At 37.1% G+C, this 21,591-nt stretch overlaps 1 protein-coding gene across 1 annotated transcript in view; it reads left to right on the top strand.

Annotated features, from left to right (window-relative positions):
• vimr2 (vimentin-related 2) overlaps positions 1-21,591 on the top strand; it is a 90,019-nt gene that overhangs the window by 12,457 nt on the left and 55,971 nt on the right. Inside the window, exon 5 of the mRNA XM_039766061.1 lies at positions 16,863-16,958. Within this exon, the coding sequence (XP_039621995.1) occupies positions 16,863-16,958 (96 nt within the window). The remainder of the gene's footprint in view (positions 1-16,862; positions 16,959-21,591) is intronic.

Raw genomic sequence — 21,591 nt, 5'->3', positions numbered from 1 at the left:
ACAGTGCATCCGGAAAGTATTCACAGCGCATCACTTTTTCCACATTTTGTTATGTTACAGCCTTATTCCAAAATGGATTAAATTCATTTTTTTCCTCAGAATTCTACACACAACACCCCATAATGACAACATGAAAAAGTTTACTTGAGATTTTTGCAAATTTATTAAAAATAAAAAAATTGAGAAAACACATGATCATAAGTATTCACAGCCTTTGCCATGAAGCTCAAAATTGAGCTCAGGTGCATCCTGTTTCCCCTGATCATCCTTGTGATGTTTCTGCAGCTTAATTGAAGTCCACCTGTGGTAAATTCAGTTCATTGGACATGATTTGGAAAGGCACACACCTGTCTATAGAAGGTCCCACAGTTGACAGTTCATGTCAGAGCACAAAACAAGCATGAAGTCAAAGGAATTGTCTGTAGACCTCTGAGACAGGATTGTCTCGAGGCACAAATCTGGGGAAGGTTACAGAAAAATTTCTGCTGCTTTGAAGGTCCCAATGAGCACAGTGGCCATCATCATCCGTAAGTGGAAGAAGTTCAAAACCACCAGGACTCTTCCTAGAGCTGGCCGGCCATCTAAACTAAAGCGATCAGTGGAGAAGGACCTTAGTCAGGGAGGTGACCAAGAACCCAATGGTCACTCTGTCAGCGCTCCAGAGGTCCTCTGTGGAGAAAGGAGAACCTTCCAGAAGGACAACCATCTCTGCAGCAATTCACCAATCAGGCCTGTATGGTAGAGTGGCCAGACGGAAGCCATTCCTTAGTAAAAGACACATGGCAGCCCGCCTGGAGTTTGCCAAAATGCATCTGAAAGACTCTCAGACCATGAGAAACAAAATTATCTGGTCTGATGAGACAAAGATTGAACTCTTTGGTGTGAATGCCAGGCATCACATTTGGAGGAAACCAGGCACCGCTCATCACCAGACAATACCATCCCTACAGTGAGGCATGGTGGTGGCAGCATCATGCTGTGGGGATGTTTTTCAGTGGCAGGAACTGGGAAACTAGTCAGGATAAAAGGAAAGATGACTGCAGCAATGTACAGAGACATCCTGGATGAAAACCTGCTCCAGAGCGCTTTTGAGCTCAGACTGGGGTGACGATTCATCTTTCAGCAGGAAAGTGGCCCAGCCAGAGCACAGACTTGAATCTGATTGAACATCTCTGGAGAGATCTTAAAATGGCTGTGCACCGACACTTCACATTCAACCTGATGGAGCTTGAGAGGTTCTGCAAAGAGGAATGGGTGAAACAGGCCAAGGATAGGTGTGCCAAGCTTGTGGCATCATATTTAAAAAGACTTGAGGCTGTAATTGCTGCCAAAGGTGGATCAACAAAGTATTGAGCAAAGGCAGTGAATACTTATGTACATGTGATTTCTCAGTTTTTTTATTTTTAATAAATTTGCAAAAACCTCAAGTAAACTTTTTTCACATTATCATTATGGGGTGTTGTGCGTAGAATTCTGAGGAAAAAAATGAATTTAATCTATTTTGGAATAAGGCTGTAACATAACAAAATGTGGAAAAAGTGATGCACTGTGAATACTTTCCGGATGCACTGTATATATACATATATATATATAATTACAATAGTATTGTTTGTAGTAAATTGTATCTTTGTTGTTTTGATGTCATCTTCATTGCTTTTCTTCATCAAAAGTAGTTTCTGAGTAAAAAAAAATAAAATATAAAAAAATCTGAATCCTGTATACAGCATCTCCAGGGTATTTTAAGGTATATACTGTATGCTTTAGAATTACGGAGAATGAGAAGTCAAGCAAAATGACAACTCTAACTGAACAAATTACAATATGTAAGCTTTTGAGGCAACTCGGACATCCTCTTCAGGCAGTTTGTTGATTGATTACAGAAGAAGAAGGGGCCTGAGTTGCCTCGAAATCTGTTCAGTTAGACAGATTGACTTGTCATTGTATCCATAATGGTTAACATGATACAACACCCTACTACTACAATTACAGAATAAAAAAAAAACTTTTTGTGATTTACATTTACCTCCTCCTTTTCTGGGGTCATGGCAAGAAAGGGCAAAGTTAACAGATTATAGAGGAGCACAGTCATAGTCAAGTGTTAGTCAAGGACTGTAGTCGATAACATAGCAGAGTAGTCAATGACAAATAAATACAGAAAAATCTTTTAGATATCCAGAGTGGACATGAAAAAAGCCTAAAGTGGCTTTAAAGAGATGTAAAGTATGTAAAGAGACCCACCACACAACATTCTATATAGCACTTTTCATTAGAGAACACTAGTGCTTTAATGGTACAGAATTACAATACAGTTTCCCAACTGTTCTGTTCACATTTCTGGCACTTACAAATCAGGAAGATGTCATATTATGTGACTTCTAGTCATTGGGTATGTCATTCTTGCTGACTTCAGTTGCCGATCTCTTTGCCGCATCACGTCTATTTACACTATTTGGCAAATGCATGTCAGTCTTCCAGCACAGTCATGCTCATCTCTTTTCATGAAAGCCAATTATATACTGCCAGAAAGAGTTTGTGTTGTACAAACAGTTAACTTCTGCAGTCTCTGCTATTTTGTTTCTTTCTTTTTTCCATTTTGTCGTGGCATGTAAAACATTGAGACATCTGACAGACGAGCTTCAGTTCTGTTTGTGGGTTTTCATATCCCCTTCACTCCTCATTCCTAGTTACTACATTGAATTCATTGTACTACAAATGAGCATTCATTGGTTGTCTGCTGTCATACATCCTTAGCCTACCACTATGTCTAAAGACAAAGTCAAGGATTGTTGTCAGTGAGAGTCGCGGACTAGTTGAAGTGAGTCGCTGTGTATGTCACAATACTGTACATGTCTGCCTTTGTGGGATTGTGCCACTGACATGCTAAAATGATTTTAATTAAGGGTCATGTGATTTTTCCAGCCCACTTAATCCAGACCAGGGGGGTCGGGGATACTACAGCCTATCCCAGCTAGCATAAGGCACAAGGAAGGAACAAGCCCTATACAGGGCACCAGTCCATTACAGGGCAAACACACACACACACAAAGTCCAATTGGCCAATTTATTATTGTCACTTCACCTTACCTTACTTGTCTTGGGACAGTGGGAGGAAAATGGGGAGACACATGCATATTCCACACAGTAAGAACCTAGGATACAAACCCTGACCTCTTTACCATGAGGTAGCAACTGCACTACTGTGTTGTCTGTAAATGAAGGGTATCACTAAAGATTTTTGGAAAAGTTGAGTATCATGCAACCAGCAACCTTGTAGTTTAAAGTCCAATTTCTTACCAACTTGAATACATCCGATATCACCAAGATCTTGGTTTGCAATTTTGGGATACTTTGTAAAGCTTTTGTTGGGGACATTTTCAGTTTCTGTTTGTTTCTCATTTCTAACTCTTGCCCAATTGGATTTGCAGTGTTATCAGCTTGGCCAGTCTGTTTCAATTATTTCTCCCTACTAAATTTCTTGGTTTTGTAGGCAGTTAATTAAGATATGTAGTCAGGCAATGAGTCAGTCAATGGACAGTTTCTTGATATCAATGAAGATGTTTTTCTACACTTCTCAAGGCAATTTTTCTGCTACAGTTATTAGGTATACTGTTGTTAAAGATTTGTCAGTCAGGAGCATTTCCCATGTTTCCTTGATGAAGTGGCATGTGCCTTGGATTCTCTGCAGATGATTTTTTTCATTCTGTTCTCCCTCCTTGTCATCAGTGTAGAAGAAGATTGTCTTATCAGACCTCAAAGCTGTGTCCCAAACCTTTGCTGGCTCATCACTATGCTTTTTAACAAAAGCCACTTTATACTTTGAATTTTCATGCTGATAAAATGTTTTCATCTTTCATTATGCCTTGTGTATTTCTGCTGTCAGATGTTTTTCGGATCAGTACATTTCTTTACCATCACTCTGCACATGGGTGTTAGGGTGAGGGGTGTTATGTTCTTGGTGACTTCATGACCCTTGTTTTAAAGTTTTTTTTTTTTTACAGCTTTAATCATCACTTCTGACATCAAATGCAGTTATTTTCTTTCCCCTCTTAAGAAAATCTTAAGTTTTGGTGAGTTCAAGACAGTCACCAAAGGGGAAGGACAAAGCTACACCCAATTATACTACATGTTCAAAAGTCTTTAATGTGTGCCCAGTCTTTGATATATTTTTGCAGTATTTATTATGGCACATATCTGCAGTCATATGTAATACTTATATTATTTACATTTGCCTAATATTCAATCTTTTTAAACTAAAATTCACACTTCTTTCATAGTAGTATTGTAGACGTCTGACTCAGGACTTATTCAAAGTGCTGTTTTTGCATGCTGTGCTGATGTCCAACCAATTTCAAGCTTGTGTAAGTTTTACTGGTTTTCTTTATACTCAGCCTACTAACTTAGAATCTTTAAGTTTAATGGTAAGTTCCATTTTTGACTAGTAAAGCTTTGTTATCACAGCACCAGAGAGTGGTGACATAATGCAAGTTGGTCAGACATGCAAGTAAGAATTTTACTGTACTCCGTACACCAGATACTATATCTGAGCTTTATTTCCCAAGCTGCACAATCTACTTTCCAAGACATTTCTTGCAGACTTCTCTGTAAAACGCTGTGGGCTTTTGCCACTCCATGCTGATTTGTCATTGTAGGCAACATGACAACATCAATTGGCAGAAATTATTATTGGCCAGAAACGGATTTTATTTGCAATGTTAATCAGCACTTCAAAGTTCTGCTTTTAGTGGAATCCAGAAGGCAAAGTGAGATCATTCAAAAGACAATCCTAGCAAGTGTGTCTCATTTCATAACAACCGCATCCTTGAGCATAGTGCAGGTTGTGCACATCTTTACTGGCCAAGAGGACTGGATGAAAAATAGCTGGCCAAGTGGATTAAATCAATCAACACTGCTTTACAGTGAGCTGCTATTTGCTATATGCTTTCCGCCTCAAAAATAGCCAGACAGTTAAGAGTGCATTAGTCCAGAATAAAGCCGGCAGCTAGCTGTTGTGGACATCACTGGTGTCTGTGTGATTATTCTGTGTTAGTCAAGTTTCATTTACAGTGGTGTGAAAAACTATTTGCCCCCTTCCTGATTTCTTATTCTTTTGCATGTTTGTCACACAAAGTGTTTCTGATCATCAAACACATTTAACCATTAGTCAAATATAACACAAGTAAACACAAAATGCAGTTTTTAAATGATGGTTTTTATTATTTAGGGAGAAAAAAAATCCAAACCTACATGGCCCTGTGTGAAAAAGTAATTGCCCCCTTGTTAAAAAATAACCTAACTGTGGTGTATCACACCTGAGTTCAATTTCCTGATTACTGCCACACCTGTTTCAAACAAGAAATCACTTAAATAGGAGCTGCCTGACACAGAGAAGTAGACCAAAAGCACCTCAAAAGCTAGACATCATGCCAAGATCCAAAGAAATTCAGGAACAAATGAGAACAGAAGTAATTGAGATCTATCAGTCTGGTAAAGGTTATAAAGCCATTTCTAAAGCTTTGGGACTCCAGAGAACCACAGTGAGAGCCATTATCCACAAATGGCAAAAACATGGAACAGTGGTGAACCTTCCCAGGAGTGGCCGGCCGACCAAAATTACCCCAAGAGCGCAGAGACGACTCATCCGAGAGGTCACAGAAGACCCCAGGACAACGTCTAAAGAACTGCAGGCCTCACTTGCCTCAATTAAGGTCAGTGTTCACGACTCCACCATAAGAAAGAGACTGGGCAAAAACGGCCTGCATGGCAGATTTCCAAGACACAAACCACTGTTAAGCAAAAGAACATTAGGGCTCGTCTCAATTTTGCTAAGAAACATCTCAATGATTGCCAAGACTTTTGGGAAAATACCTTGTGGACTGATGAGACAAAAGTTGAACTTTTTGGAAGGCAAATATCCCGTTACATCTGGCGTAAAAGGAACACAGCATTTCAGAAAAAGAACATCATACCAACAGTAAAATATGGTGGTGGTGGTGTGATGGTCTGGGGTTGTTTTGCTGCTTCAGGACCTGGAAGGCTTGCTGTGATAGATGGAACCATGAATTCTACTGTCTACCAAAAAATTCTGAAGGAGAATGTCCGGCCATCTGTTCGTCAACTCAAGCTGAAGCGATCTTGGGTGCTGCAACAGGACAATGACCCAAAACACACCAGCAAATCCACCTCTGAATGGCTGAAGAAAAACAAAATGAAGACTTTGGAGTGGCCTAGTCAAAGTCCTGACCTGAATCCAATTGAGATGCTATGGCATGACCTTAAAAAGGCGGTTTATACTAGAAAACCCTCAAATAAAGCTGAATTATAACAATTCTGCAAAGATGAGTGGGCCAAAATTCCTCCAGAGCGCTGTAAAAGACTCATTGCAAGTTATCGCAAACGCTTGATTGCAGTTATTGCTGCTAAGGGTGGCCCAACCAGTTATTAGGTTCAGGGGGCAATTACTTTTTCACACAGGGCCATGTAGGTTTGGCTTTTTTTTCTCCCTAAATAATAAAACCATCATTTAAAAACTGCATTTTGTGTTTACTTGTGTTATATTTGACTAATGGTTAAATGTGTTTGATGATCAGAAACATTTTGTGTGACAAACATGCAAAAGAATAAGAAATCAGGAAAGGGGCAAATAGTTTTTCACACCACTGTATACACAATGCTACAGGGACAGGCTCAGGTCATCCTGCAACCCTGATTTGGATTAAGTAGGTTTAAAAATGAATGAATTGTTAGACATCCACCACTAAATGTTTGGTTAGTCATGCACTTAAAATGTAAATAAAAATTTACAGCAATAACTTTACACAGATTACAGTTTATCAAAATAAGTCATTATGTTACAGTATAAGAAGAATCTCTTTTGTTGGATTACTGTGTTGGTGGAAAACAAGTTGTTCTACAAAAAAAATCAGGGGTTAACGAACCCAAATCAGGTGATTTTAATCTAATCTTCATAATGCTCTTACAGTTCTTAATGGCGTGTTACAGGGTTATGAGGTTCCTTGGCTTGACAAAGAGCCATTTCATTCTGTGAAGTATTCTTTGTATAAGAAATTGGTACTTTGGGCTTTAAAAAGGTTCCAAATATTAGCCTAGTAGGCTACAAGGATACCACATATCAAGAAAACATGAATTTAGACTGAGTTATTGTATGCAGCAAAAGTCTTTTGAAAATCATGAAACTATTGGTATTTCACAAATTTCTTATCTGTTATTTTTGGAATCTGTAACGGATCTGAATAAATGGATTTTTATGGAAACTTCATGTACATGGTTCTTTTGGGAACCAAACAAGGTTCCCCTATAGCATTGCTCTGAAGAACCACTTTGTCACCTTTATTTTTAGCAGTGTACAATGTTCTTTATACTCTCATTTTTTCACTGGCAGCAAATGTATCTAAATTTATAAAAATCAAAATCAGCATCACTACTTATGTGGCAGAAAAGTACATAGTATAAATGACTGTTAAGTACTGGAGAGTGGAGTTGGATAGAATATTTCCATATAGATATGTAAGGGTTTCTCTATAGCGATTTGCTGAATTTCTTATTGTTCAAAATTGTCTTTTCATTTGACATTTGCGGGTCAGAGTGCAGGGTCAGCCATTGTACAGCATCCCTGGAATGATTTTCAGGTTAAGGGTCTTGCTCAAGGGCCCAGCTAAGTAGGATCCCTTCTGGCAGTAACAGGATTTGAACCAGCAACCTTTCATATCCTTATCCTCAGAGCCAATTACAGTGAATATTTCTGTTTTCTTTTCTGAAAGGTAAATGTTGCTCAATGGCAAAACCTTTATCTATGGTAACTGTACATAAAATAATGACAAACTATAAAATTTTGAAAAGCTTCAAATAAAGTCTATAAACATTTTCATTATCCATGTGTATTATCTACTGCACTTCTTTCATAAGATAACTTTTTTAAAGCTACGGATAGTGATATATACTCAGGAAAATGGAGTATCTTATGAAACAGATCTGTTCAAAATAAATGGAACTCTAGAGTTGTAGGATTGTAATAAGAGGAAAAAAATGTGATCATGATGTCTTAATCCATTCAGGAGGTTTTTCATGTCTCGCAAACGGTCATATTGTGTTCGTAGACACCTCAGGTATGACTTCTGCCATACTTTGAATCCTTATCACAGCATTACTGAATGCTCAATTAAATAATTTAGTGATAATTTAACTGGCATTACAAAACTATGTAATGTTTGTGATCACAAATTCAGGGTCAGGTTTACTGATAAATTGTTAAACATGCTTTATAACCCAATGTTATAGCTACTGTGGCTAAAGCAGGAATTCCGAAAAACAAGCACACAAAACAAGGTGCAACAGCAATAGATAATAGGGTTTTTATTGATTTAATCAGTTCTACGTTAAGTGCAAAATTTCTTAGGTACACCTTTCTGATAATGAGTTGACCCAACATTGCCTTCAAAACAGTTTGAATTCATTCTGACATGTACAGTATGATGCAGGTATAATGACAATCTCAACTCCAGTATGCCCCATAGTTGTTGCAAACCAGATAAGCTGTTCCATCTCCTTCAACAGATACAGTACTTGATTTGTATGAGATCTGGGGCCTTATTTATAAAGCTTGTGTACGCCGAAAAAGAAACTCAAATTGCATATATGCAACTTCCAATGCCAATGATGGGATTTATAAAGTAACACTTGTTGGGAGAACGTGCTTATATTTACAGCAGTTCTGAATCATATTTATAGATTTCGTAGAAACTGGGAAATGACCTCACCCTTGATCAATTAGGGAAATGTAGCCAAACCAGCTAAATGACAACTCTCACACAAAATTGTACATATCACTGAGCTGTTATTATAATGTGTGCTAACGTGATGAACCTATTACACCACAAAATTGATGAATATGATGTACAAGACTGTATTTTAGTTCCCTTTTTGTGTTTTTGTCAGTTTATGTTGGCTACTTGTTTTTATTTCTTACAGAACTGGCCGATAGGTCAGAAATACAGTATCTCAGTAAGGTTTTGCTCCATCATACCTGCTGTGCTTGAAGCCATTAACAGATCGGCAAGGTATTACATCCAGTTTTCATGTGGTGTGGATGCACTCACTCAAAAAGTTACACCTAGCTAGAATAAAGTTGCTCTTGTTAACCATGAGTGGTGCCATTCCATTAATGCACAAGTCATCTGTGATGCCAAGATGTGATGACAAACATCATGGCTCAGTGGCCTTGGTTAACCTGTGATTAATTATTTTATGACAAAGTAGCTTTGACAGACATGACAGATCCAAATACGGATGCGTTCTTCCTCAGTCTGACTTGTGCATGATCCAGTAGTGCCATTTTGACCTGCTTTAAATTTCATTGTCTTAACATAGGAGTTTCTTACTGACTGAGTAATCAATGACATGATAAGGATAGTTCTTTTCTCAGTGTGCATACCTCAAAATAATGAAAACATAAAGAATGTTATAAATTGACTTGCAATAATGAACTTTGACAAGACAAGTAATGAAAAGGCAACGAGCTGCAAGTAAAATTTCCAATGAATTGTATGGGTTAAATGCCATTTTAACTGCCAAATCTTAAAGGAATTAATGTAACAGTAATTATTTAGAAATTGATTTAAAGATTTTAATAGTCTACTACATTTATTCAGTGTAGTGGGGGAGTTTGAAAGGAATACTTCTAAGTTTGAACAAAAAAAAAAATGAAGATACACTTGAAGGCAAAAATGAAATGTTGGCTTGAAACCACAAAAGTACAAATGAGTCCTCCAGCCATAGAGATGAACAGGCTATGCAGGTCTTTTGGTCTAACAAGTCATATACAGTGATGTGCAGAAATCATGGGAGTGATGCCTATCATCAATAATATGCCTGTCTGTGATGGTAAAGGCATGTGGTTCGTAGCAACGACAAAAAGGTGGCAAAAATGGCCTTTCTCTCAAAGAAATGATAGCTAGTAAAAAGGCAGAGGGTCAGTGGATGTCACCCCAAAGACGTCCTCAATCAAAATAGATGGAAACTGCTGTGTTGAAAATCAGACCCTGTGGAAGTGCAAGATAAGTGCTAGGACAAAGAAGAAAACTTCAAAGTTCTCAAAAGGTTGCAACAGTACAGTTAAGAGGTAGAATTATTAAGAAAAAAGCTGTAAAAAGCTCTCAGGTGAAATTAAAATTAAGAAACATTTTTGTTTATTTTCAGGTTATTAGAAATATAATAATTGACTGTCTTTCTAATGTGTTGTCATTACCTAAATTATCATCAGCAACGTAAACAATTTTTGATTACTAATGGTTGCTTTACTAATTGTGAATATCGGTCCGGTAAAATGTATTTATTGATGGTCTATCCATCTGTTAATTATTAATGGGCACTTGTGAATTTGTACTGCAAATTACTCCCACTAGGTGTCACTGTGGCCTAACTTGTTTTCTCACCCATTAGTTTATTTTTTTTTTTATAAAGTGGATTTTAATATTTTGCAAGGCTACATGTATGTAAAGAATTATAATTCATTTTTGGTTTATCTTCATCTTTGGTACATGGTAAGTAAAGTTCATAATATAAATACTGTATCATTCATTGAAAAATGTTGCATCATACTGTGAATATAGGCTCAGCTTTCATCCACACCTTGAGTGAGACAGTAAAGCTTCAGAAAAAAATAGTCAGAAAGTGTCAGAAAGTATTCTATTTTCAATGCTTCAGCAATCAACCCTCTTTAACAGTCACTGAATACCTTCTTTTACTTTTGTTTTGCATAATTATAGGAGGCATTTTTATGTTGACTCTTGATATTTACAGTGCAGGAAATCAGCAACCAAACCTATGTGGACATATCTAAAGTATATTGTATACTTTAGATCCTTCCTTTAATCAGGGGCTTCTGCCTTTTTTGGTCAACCCACTTTTTTAAGTATGTGTATTGGTATATATGTAACTTAACAGTATACAACATAGGTTTACCATTAGTTTTTCAGAAGTGATTTGCCACTGTTGTTGTTTAAGGCACTTTTTCAAAATTGATTTGCTATTGTTGTTGTTTAAGGCACAGCCACCAAACTGCTAAAATGAAAGACTGGTATAGGAGATATTTCCCATTGACATTTTTGATTTAAAAAGAAGCCTGGCAAAGTGCAAATGTAAATCTGCCATCATTCAGAATGGATCCATAATTGTGTGGCAATGGTAGAAGAGCATCTGGTTACAGTATTTTCCCTTTTCAGATGGTGGTGGTGGATGCTAAACTCTAAAATCATGAATCCATGCACTTCAAAAGATGCTTTGAGCTGCCGTTGTTGGATTTATATTTAGACTTTCGACAAAATGAACCCAGTTAATTGCTTTATTCATTATCCAAACATATCCCTACTTTGTTTCCTGTCTTGGAAGATCAGCAAAGCCAGGTATTCAAATTCTAATGGTTTCCTATCAGTTGTTGCAACTAGAAGGCAGAGCATGCCATTAGAAAATTGTAACCAACCATGCTTGAATTGCACTGGGTTTGGAATTCCTGTACTGCCATTATAGTATATCATGAATATCTTGGCAAAATGTTGGACAGTTTTGAAAACAATTGATCTAGACTGATCAGGACGGAATCATAAGTCTTCTGAAGACTGGATGGTTATTTCTTGCTATCTGAGCCTACATTTGCTGTTCAAACAAGGCAGTGGGATACTGATAGTGGAAAGTGGTTGCTGGAAGGTTTGCAGAGATGTCAGGAAAGCTCTTGGAAGGCTAGAACAACAAAATCAAGGAAGGACCAGTGCCATGAGAAATACATTGTCATAAAATTGTATCAGGTCTTTTTACAATCTACAGAAGTGGCTCACTTCATTTTAACTCAGTGGATCATGGGCCAAGACAGTGCTCCATTTATGACTTATGTAAAGTCCACTGCTTTTACCCAGGATGGCCTTTTATTTCTACTGCTTTGTGCCATTTTTCAACAGGGCAATGCTGTATTACATATACTGTATCTGTCAACTTCAGATAATGTTTATTTGACATTTGCACCAGCCCTCGTTCACCTGAACCTCTGGATTACTCATTAATTGAACATCTGTTGCATGTTCTGAGCTATTATTTACTACCCATGTTACACTCTTCTCAGAGCATGTTCTGCCTGAAAGAGCAATTGAATAGTGCTTGGCTGAATGTGAGCAGGAGATGTGCGCTAGTTATTCTCCAACAAAGTTTTAATGTGAATTTATTTATCTAGAAAAACTGCCACCAAATGAAATGTGGATTTCTCCCAGTTGAGCATTTTCTCAATTTGGCACAGTATTATTGGTTTCGATTTTATCAAAACACACATTTCGGGGGTCCTCAGCATTGATATCAAAATGGGGCGCCCACTTCAATGATTTCAGTATTTGTAACCTTTTGAAAGGCTCTGTCCATTCTACTTTTTTGATTTTTTTTAACAGATTTAACAGATGAATTCTGATTCAGAAATCTAAGAATTTAAGACTTGCATCCTTGAATGTCATCTGTCTTAATTAAAATAGTTTGCATATATATATATATATATATTGAAAGGCAGGGGGTGTCACTGCACCCCAAACCCTGGATACAACTAACACAATAACAGGTACAAATAAAAAGATTTTACAGGCCCTTCTAGAATCCTCTATATACAGCACACCACAATAATAAAGGCTTTCCTCCTCCATCCAGCTCCTCCTCTTTCAAGCAAGTAGTGTTCTCTGCCTCCCGACTTGAACCCACTTTGATTAGGTCGTGTGGCTTCTTTTATCTATGAGCTGGGAGCACATCTGGTCCTAGGGTGTAGCCTGCTGGAAGTACTTCTGGGTCAAATTAAGTCCCCGAAAGTATGGATTACTAATCCTGGCAGTTTTCCCTGGTGGCCCACACAGATCACAACACTGCTCCCCCATGGGACTACAGGTCCCAGGATGCTCTATGAGTGCCCATGTGGGAATCCAAACCTGGTGATGCAGCCATCTCGAGTATCAGGGGGTAAAGAATCCAAACATTGTTCTCTCGCCCAGTCCTTCCATTATATTGGCATCTCAGCTGGGTAAGGGTTCCAGTTCCCTCATGGCTGGAAAGCCTGTCCATCCATTCTTTATTTTGGCATCCTAGCTGGGCAAAGAATCATCCTCCAGTCCTCTTTGGGATGTCTGTCTATCTGCTATGGTACTCACAATCGTTATTTGTTTGTGTATCTGTTACTTTTTTGCTTGCCACATAATGCATTTCCTTGAGGCAAAGCTTTCTCTGATTCAAAGATAAAAGGTGTAAAAGTGTTATGTATGAGCCATGACTGAGCTTCACCTGAGCCAGAGTGTAATGCTCAAATATTGACTGGAAACCACGGTGAAACAAGGGCCAAGCACAAACAATCTGGCAGGTAACATCTTGAAAAAGAAAGATATCCAGCTTTATTTTACTCAATTTATGGTAAAAAAAAAAATGATCATGTTCAGTCACAGTTTCTATCAGGAAGGTAAAGAAGTACCCTACTGTCAAAAAAGGTGCAATGTTAATATTTATTAGGAATGGCATAATCTGTTATGGTACTGAGCTGATTATATTATATTAACAATGCAGGCGTATGCACAGTTTTGCTTTAATTCTAACCTGGTTTTATTTTGCAGTCTGCCTGTTGTGGGTACAGTACGTCCACAAGGTTAATTGTGATACTAGAATGGTTTAAACCTAGGACTGTGCTTTACCTTAAAAAAAAAAAAAAACTTAATTTATCTTTTATAATTTGTCTTGTTTTTAACAAAACACTGCCTCTTTTGATCAGTTGCAGTTTGTTATTGTAAGTGCTACTTTTTATTTCAAATTCAGTTATAATTTGTAATAATGTAGGTCAATTGAAACTAAGTGATTATGAATTTTAGGCGAAGCACATCTTAACTCATAATGTGTGTTTTTGTACCTATGGATCCAATATAATTTTTACTTTGCATTTCATTCTGTGTGGCTATAAATCACAACTATATTAAAGTGATGCTTTCATTTTTTAACATATACTGTACTGTGTATAGGTGTGTGTTTGTGTATGTGTATGTGTATATATATGCATATAGTGTGTGTAATTTTTTATAATTCTGTCTCTATGATAATTTCACAGTATATTATTTTCCTGTACTCTCTTTTCCGCAAACATTCAGGTTCCATGTGAGATTTGCCGTTGGCCCATATTTGTTTGTGTTTGGTCAGCTTAACACAGGTGTGAGGTGCTGCACCCAAAACAGTTCCATCTTGCGTTGCTGTAACACAATAGTCAGTACCAAACAGAATTAAGTCCTACCATCCATAAACTTAGACATCTGCAGTCTTACTTTTATATGCCTGACTGAAATGTATTGTTTAGGTGTTCAAAGATTCACCCTTTCTTTAAGCACAAAGGTAGTAGCTTTAATTTTTACATTTTAAATTTTCAGTTCTTTAGTTGCATATGTTTCCAGGCTGTATGATCAAATATTTTTTCAGAGTTCATTTTTTTGTTTAATTTCCCAATAACTGGCTTCTGTCTTTAAGGTAACATAATTATACCTTTTCAGATTCTTGCTAGAAGGTAGCTGCTTATGTAATTTATTATATCCCAGTGCTTTCATTTGCATTAAAGATTCTGTAGGCACATATTGTTTGCTGGTATGTGCATTTGGCATTGGTCTTGTTATGCTTTTCATCAGTTTTATTTTTTATTTCATTAGAGTGTATGTGGCACTTTTTGTGTATCCTTTAAAAGGCAGTGCAGTGTCTTTTTATTTAACACCCATTTAATATGAGATTAATTTGGTTACAGTTTAAAAAAATTGAATTTTAATCCCATCAAGCCATGTAATTAACAGTCTGTTTGAGAGCACTAATTATTATGCATGATTTACATAATTTATAAGTCATCATTATTAAGCAGTTAAAATTTCTTAGGTTGTCTCTCTCACCTTTAAGAAAATACATTTATATGTAAATCTTTCTCTGCATATAATTATATGTTTCCATCTTTGTGTATATTTTAATGAATGCATAATGTATGAAATATATGGGGTGGTTGATGAATTGTATGTATCTTGTTTTTTTTTATTGCAAAGATATATTTTACTGTATGTACAGACTAGCAAACAGCTCTACTATCAAATACTGTAATCAAGAAAAGGCAAATAAAATCACCCAGCCACCCATTATGCTACTGTAGGCAGCTTCTTACTTTTGACTCTTGCCACATATTTTGCTTCTGTGAAATTTCATGTTTATAATATTTATATTTAACTACTGAACAACTTGGTGGTATGGTATTAATAATACCCTATCAAGAACACCAAAGGTGAGCCATTAAATACAATGATACACTAATATTAAATGAGAAAAAATGGCTTAGGGCACTATAGAATTTTTTTTTTTTGAATCTATATCCGTAATTTGAATAAAATTGTTAGTTTCATGTCTCCCACAGACTAGTAGTAGCAACAGTTGTCATAATGCAGGCTAAATTAGGTAAAGTGAATGTGAATTGCAGACGGAGCACACCTTGACTCTTATTGTCTCTTTTAGACACAGGAGATTTTGTTACCCACAGACCTTATTTAGTTTTCACTTTGCCTTTCATTCTGCGTAACTAAAGAAATGGTTTTACCTTTATTTTTTCTGATCTCATTGCTGTCTAGGAGAAATCAAAAAGATATTAAGGAAATCTCTTTTTTGATTTTTCACTCCTGTGGGTGATAATGAATCCAAGAAATTTAAAGCTGTTAACCTTCTCAACAACATCTCCTCCAGTGTAGACAGATGTATGGTCTGTCTCCTGGTTCCTAAAATCTACAGTATTGTCAACTCCTTGGTTTTCCTGGCATCAGGGGTCAAACTGTCACCCTGCCCCCCTTATGTAAGAAGGCAAATTCGTTCTGTGAAAGCTTTCTCATTTTGGTTGGTGAGCAGGCCTGCAGCGTTAGTGTCATAGACAGTTTAGTGATGAAGTTGGAGTTACTCTGTGTTGTACTTGTATCGAGGGACAGTATGGTAGTAGAAATTCTACAAATCCGCACATGCTTTGGTCGGACAGTTAGGAAGTTAGTGTTATATTTTTGAGCTGCCAGAACACTGGATTGAGCTTTGGTTGTGCATGTGTCTGAACATTCTTGGGAGTTCAAAGAATAGGATGTACATCTGATTCTGATGTCTGTAATGCTGGTTCTTTTTCAGTTAGCTGCTGAAGCTCTTTGGCTTAATTTACCTCAGAGTAATTTGCCATTCTGCTCTGAATTGTCAAGGTAAACTGTATTTGTTCTTATTTCATAAAACATGGTTGTATCTTTCCAGCTTATGTTTTGAGTTGGGTTGAAAAACATGTTAGTTAACCTCACTATCATTACCAATGGCAGGTCTAGCTGATTTATTCCTGCTGAGTTTCTGTTCAATATCTGGCATGTTTATCAGAGAGTATGTAAAAGTTGACTAATGTGGTTTTTTTATTTTTTGTTAAAGCAGAGTATGCGTTGTATGATTACTCTTAGAGCTAATTATTCTTGTATGCAAAAATGCATTTTCCTAAAGAGCTCTAGTCTAATTATGATCTTTACCAGTGGATATGGTATTCTTTATATATAACTTACATTAACTTGTAAAGAGTTGCACTTTTCCTGTTGAGTTATGTTTTATATCAGTAGACAGCAGGCAGTTTGATTAACAAACTTACAAATACTGGAACATTATATTTGGTTCATCAGTGGATAACTTGCGCACCTTTAGTAATAATGGTCTTTTATAGAGCTTTATCCATTTCCAGGGTTGGAGGAGCCTGATGTTGTGGAGCATATGATTGATTTATGAATTACTTTTTGTGGATTGAATGCTATTTTCTCTTCCTGCAGCAACTTGACTTTCTCACAGCAGAGTGCTTGGCATTGCAGGACCAAGTTGGAATCTATGAGGAGCAGCAGAGTCGGATGGAAAACAAACACAACCAGGTGAGAGACATGCACTCTAAGTGCCACAAAGCCATGCCCCTTGGGATGATAGTTGATACTAGTATGAATGGCCTGACAAGAACAAAGGAAGGTTTAGAAATGACAATTGGGCATTTATTTAATTTGTTTTCTCTGCTGCCAAATATATAGATTGTCCCACTGTATCATGTATGCCTTTAGGGGGTATATACAGTACAAGTGCAGCTGTTTGGCAGAGGTGCAATATGATGTCACTTTAGGTAGATACTGTGTATTCTTTTCTTTGACAAAATGAATGTTGTTAGAAGTGCTGTATGAAGAATAGATTATTACCCAATAGTGAATGAAGACCAGCTATCATAAGTCAAAACTAAATGTGGAATTTCACAGTTGCTGAAGCCTGCCCCTGCCATAATGATGCCAATCAGTAACACTCCTTTGATGGGCTGCCTCTCCTTCACAAGATATGCCGAAGTGAAGCTTCTTGGTTACAGTCATAGTCAAACAATTTATTGATTCTAATAAAGCACACATCTTGGTTTTGGACTATAAGAAGAAACTTTGATCAGGAACGATGGCAGAACTTGCAAATTGAATCCACAAAGCACTCTAACTTAACAAATGACGTCAATTTTTCTTATGAATATGTTGCTTTCCATCTTGATTTTACTTGATCCATTTCACTTGCAAATTAAAAAGACCTTTGGTCCATTAAATAATGGTATGCTTCTTTCAGTGAGGCCATGGCTTAACGTCACACCCATATTTTAAATTTTGTCTCTTTAAAGGCCCATTTCTTCTTAATTAGTAAAATAAAAAACATTCATAAACAGCTTATACTTATAATGAAGCATATTTTTGTGTGCCTTTTCTTGAGCAGACTGTCTTGGGTTTGTAGCTCATAGATCTATTTTTCTGTTGACTAGGGAGGTGTTACTGAGGATCCCGCTGAGAAACAGAGTGTTTCACCACAGGAGACACTTTCACCACAGCCTGTGGTACAGAAGTGTGGCTGTATTGACCGCAGTCAGCAGACTTGGTGACATCCAAGTAGGATAACCCCTCCCCCATTCTTATTGTGTGAATGTGAAAAGTAGACATTACTGTTTTTCATTCAGTGAACAGTAGCATTTATGTTGATTTAACTCCAGACAAGAAACAGATGATTAAAAACTGGCTTGCATACATGCCTGGAGCCAGATAGGAACGTCCATTCCGTATGGTTTAAGTCCTTAAGTCTAGCACATTAGCAACTAGGATGTAGATTTTTTTTTTGGTGATCACAGTGTGTACAATAAATATCATTAAAAAGTCATATTCCTGGCCATTTATCTACAGTAGTTCATGGTGGTGGAGACCAGAGTCTGCCTTAGCATAATATGGTGCAAGACAGGAACTAACTTTGGATAGAGTTCCATTCTGTCAACTCACACACCAGTGTGCTGTCTCTTGCATGGGATCAATTTAAAGTCATTAATTGAAACTATTACAAGCCTTTCTTTGGGAGGAAAAACAAATACTATGGAGAACATGCAAACTCTACTCAAACAGGTTTGACGGTTGAATCCTGGTCTTCTGGAAATTAGAGACTGCAAACATAGTACCACCATGCCAAACATATATAGAATTAATATGTAAAATGTACCATCCATACATGCACACAATAAACTATAGTGCCTATTATTTGAAAATACAACATTTTCTTTACTTTATGTTGACCAGTATCTAGAAACAGTTCTAGATGTTTTCTAGTGACTAATGAATAGTGCAGTTTTTACTTTAATCCACTGAGAAAGGACCACAGATATAGTCATTTCTATACTAAAGGTAATCTTTAGGATGTTTATAAGATTTATGTCAATTGATAGCAACATTTGTCCAGGTACTTGCACATCTTTTTTTCCCTTCATCAGATTAAAATGTTTGGCCTGTCTCAATTAATGCTGGTGCAGATTTGTAGAGCTGTCACTGAAGGCATCTCCAGTTTCTGTATAACAGTCTAGAATGGCAATTTATCTTCTCACTTAAAACATAAAATTCAGCATGTTATTCGGACAGCAGAAAATATTGTAAGAGTGAAATGGAACTACATTGAGGTCCCGTATACATCAAGGGTCAGGAAATGAGCTGGAAACATGACTACACTTATATGGGCAACCCTCTTTTTCAGTTATTACTGGTGTTGATCCATGAAATTGTCCAAAGTGTTTTTCCCAGCAAATATGCTGTGTTCCTCAGTTATCTAGTTTGCTGAATATTTTCCTGGAAATTAGCCTTGAGCTGGTTTAGGTGAACATTTTTTTTCCTAGCAGCCCTTGATGCTTTGCAATGCTAGAGTTGCATCTCAGAGCTATAACAACCATGCATAAAACTTTCATGCATGCCAACTGCAAGGTCATAGCCCCCCACCCCAAAAAAAAGCTTACAGTATTTTCATTTTAGGGGTACACTGCTCGGTGTTTCTCAACCACTGGGTCGTGACCCACTTTTTTGTTGTGGCTTGCCTTTGTTGGTTTGCCTAATCAACAACAGTTCTGTGCAATATGTTTTCCATTTCTAAGTGAGCTAATGTCATGAATGGGGGCACTTCTCTTCACTCTATTAATCACCCAAGTTTCACCAAGTGGGAATACCCCCTCCATACCAATCACACTTGTTTCACCAAGGTGGCTTGCATTGGCACCTAGTGAGTCATCAGTGAATTTAAAAAGACAAAACTGGATTGTCGGACCATAAAGGTTCATAAACACTGCATTAGCTGACCATAATGAGAATATTATTAGTACTGCCACCGGTTATACAGTATAACATTAATCCCTGTGTGCTCGCACCGCATGACTAATTTTTGCTTGCATAATTAGCCATGTGTCCAACTATGATCAAGCCTAAATGATTCTTCCCCCTTCCCCTTTTGAGTCAGGTGTTTGTCCTTGATGGAAGTCCACCTGAAAAAAAAAGGATCTGCACAAGTATGTGTTAGCCTGCAGCTGGAGCTGCAACTTTAAACAATGGAAAGATCCAAAAACAACAACATTTATTTATATAGTGTATTTTCATACAAATTATGCAGCTCAAAGTGCTTTACATGATGAAGAAAGAGAAAAAAGACAAAATAAATAAAAATTAGGATAAGGGAACACTAATTAACATAAGTTCTACACTGCCACTTCCAGGCACAGAGAATGTGTGTCTCAAAATTAGAACTCTGTCAGCGCAATTATCTACAGTATATTTTATTTACTTATTGCTAGTTTGTGGCTGTTTTGTATTTTGTTTGTGATAGTCATTCCCTCTGCAACGTTTGGTGCTTGAGGCATGGCAGAGCAGTGGTTTACACTGCTGTCACACAGCACAAATCACAATTTTAGGTACAATAATCACTCCAGCATAGTTGGCAAATGTTTCCTTAGCCCTCAGGGATACTTAAAAGTCCATTTCACAATTATAATCCACTCAAGACTGGTTCAGTTCCTCATTCCCCATTTACTTCAATGCATTTCACAGAGTTCAGCGAAGTTCTTGAACATTTCCATGATTTTGTTGAACTCATGTCCAAACAAACTCTTTGTGGTTCACTCATCACTAGTCACGATAAATATTGATTGCAAACTGATTATAATGTATTAATGCTTAAATATTCATTGTTTAGATGCTATGTCTGAACTAAATCCAGATTCCCTATACCCCAACACTGGCATAGTTCACCTTTGGAAATTTCGAGCATTCTTTACCCCAGATATCCCTCTTAGTATTGAAAAAGCATTTGTGTTCTGCTGTCATGAGATTATGACAAATCGGATTTTTAAATGAGACAATCATAAATCATAAAAAAAATGCAAAAAAAAAAAGATTGCGAAGGATTGTAGGAAATGTTGATATACCTTTATACAGTCAAGATTTATTATGTAGGGTAAGTTGGATTTGTTGTATCTATTGAACTAAGAAAGAAGAAAAATCCCTAATAGCAGCAAAGTGGATGACACAGGACTTTCATATGACTTCAAGCTGTCCAGATTTGTTTGGAATCTGCTTGTTTTGAGTCAGTGTATTCGATGTGTGTTAAAATGAGACAATTAACAGTTTTGCCTTAAATGAAAAATAATACATAGTATTTTAGTATTCATGTTTGTTTTAATATTTTAACAAGCTCTGGGTCCAGACCTTTGAGGTACATGCTTTTTAGGTGTCAACGGAAAAGCCGACTGTAAAGCACCCTGCGAGTAGTGGTGGATGGGGTGGGGTTTGGGTGTAGATACAGCCCTTACAGAGCTGGCCACAGTTCAGCTTTGGATTGGACCCATGGCTTGGATGGACACAGAAACATCTGGGGGATCATTGTTGCATGCAGGATGTCTAAGAACCTGGGTGAGCAGGTGAGGTGGAGCTGGTGGTGTGAGAGCAGCTGGAAGTGTGGGTCTCCACTGAACATTTCAACAGAGGGTAGAAACAACGCTTAAAAAAATCAAATGGTCCTTTTTAGGGTTATTCAAGAACAAAAGACATATGAAGTGTTTACTTCCATTCCTCCATTTTCTACATCCCTCTAAGGATTGCTACAATATAATACTTCAAATTATTCACTTTCATGGATCTTATGTACTCCCAGAAGCAAGTGGGTGCTTTGTGCTGGCTTAATATTTGGGATAATTGGTTT

Source organism: Polypterus senegalus, chromosome 10, assembly GCF_016835505.1.
Source record: "Polypterus senegalus isolate Bchr_013 chromosome 10, ASM1683550v1, whole genome shotgun sequence".
NCBI classification, from domain to species: domain Eukaryota; kingdom Metazoa; phylum Chordata; class Cladistia; order Polypteriformes; family Polypteridae; genus Polypterus; species Polypterus senegalus.
This window is presented reverse-complemented; position numbering and strand designations above follow the sequence as displayed.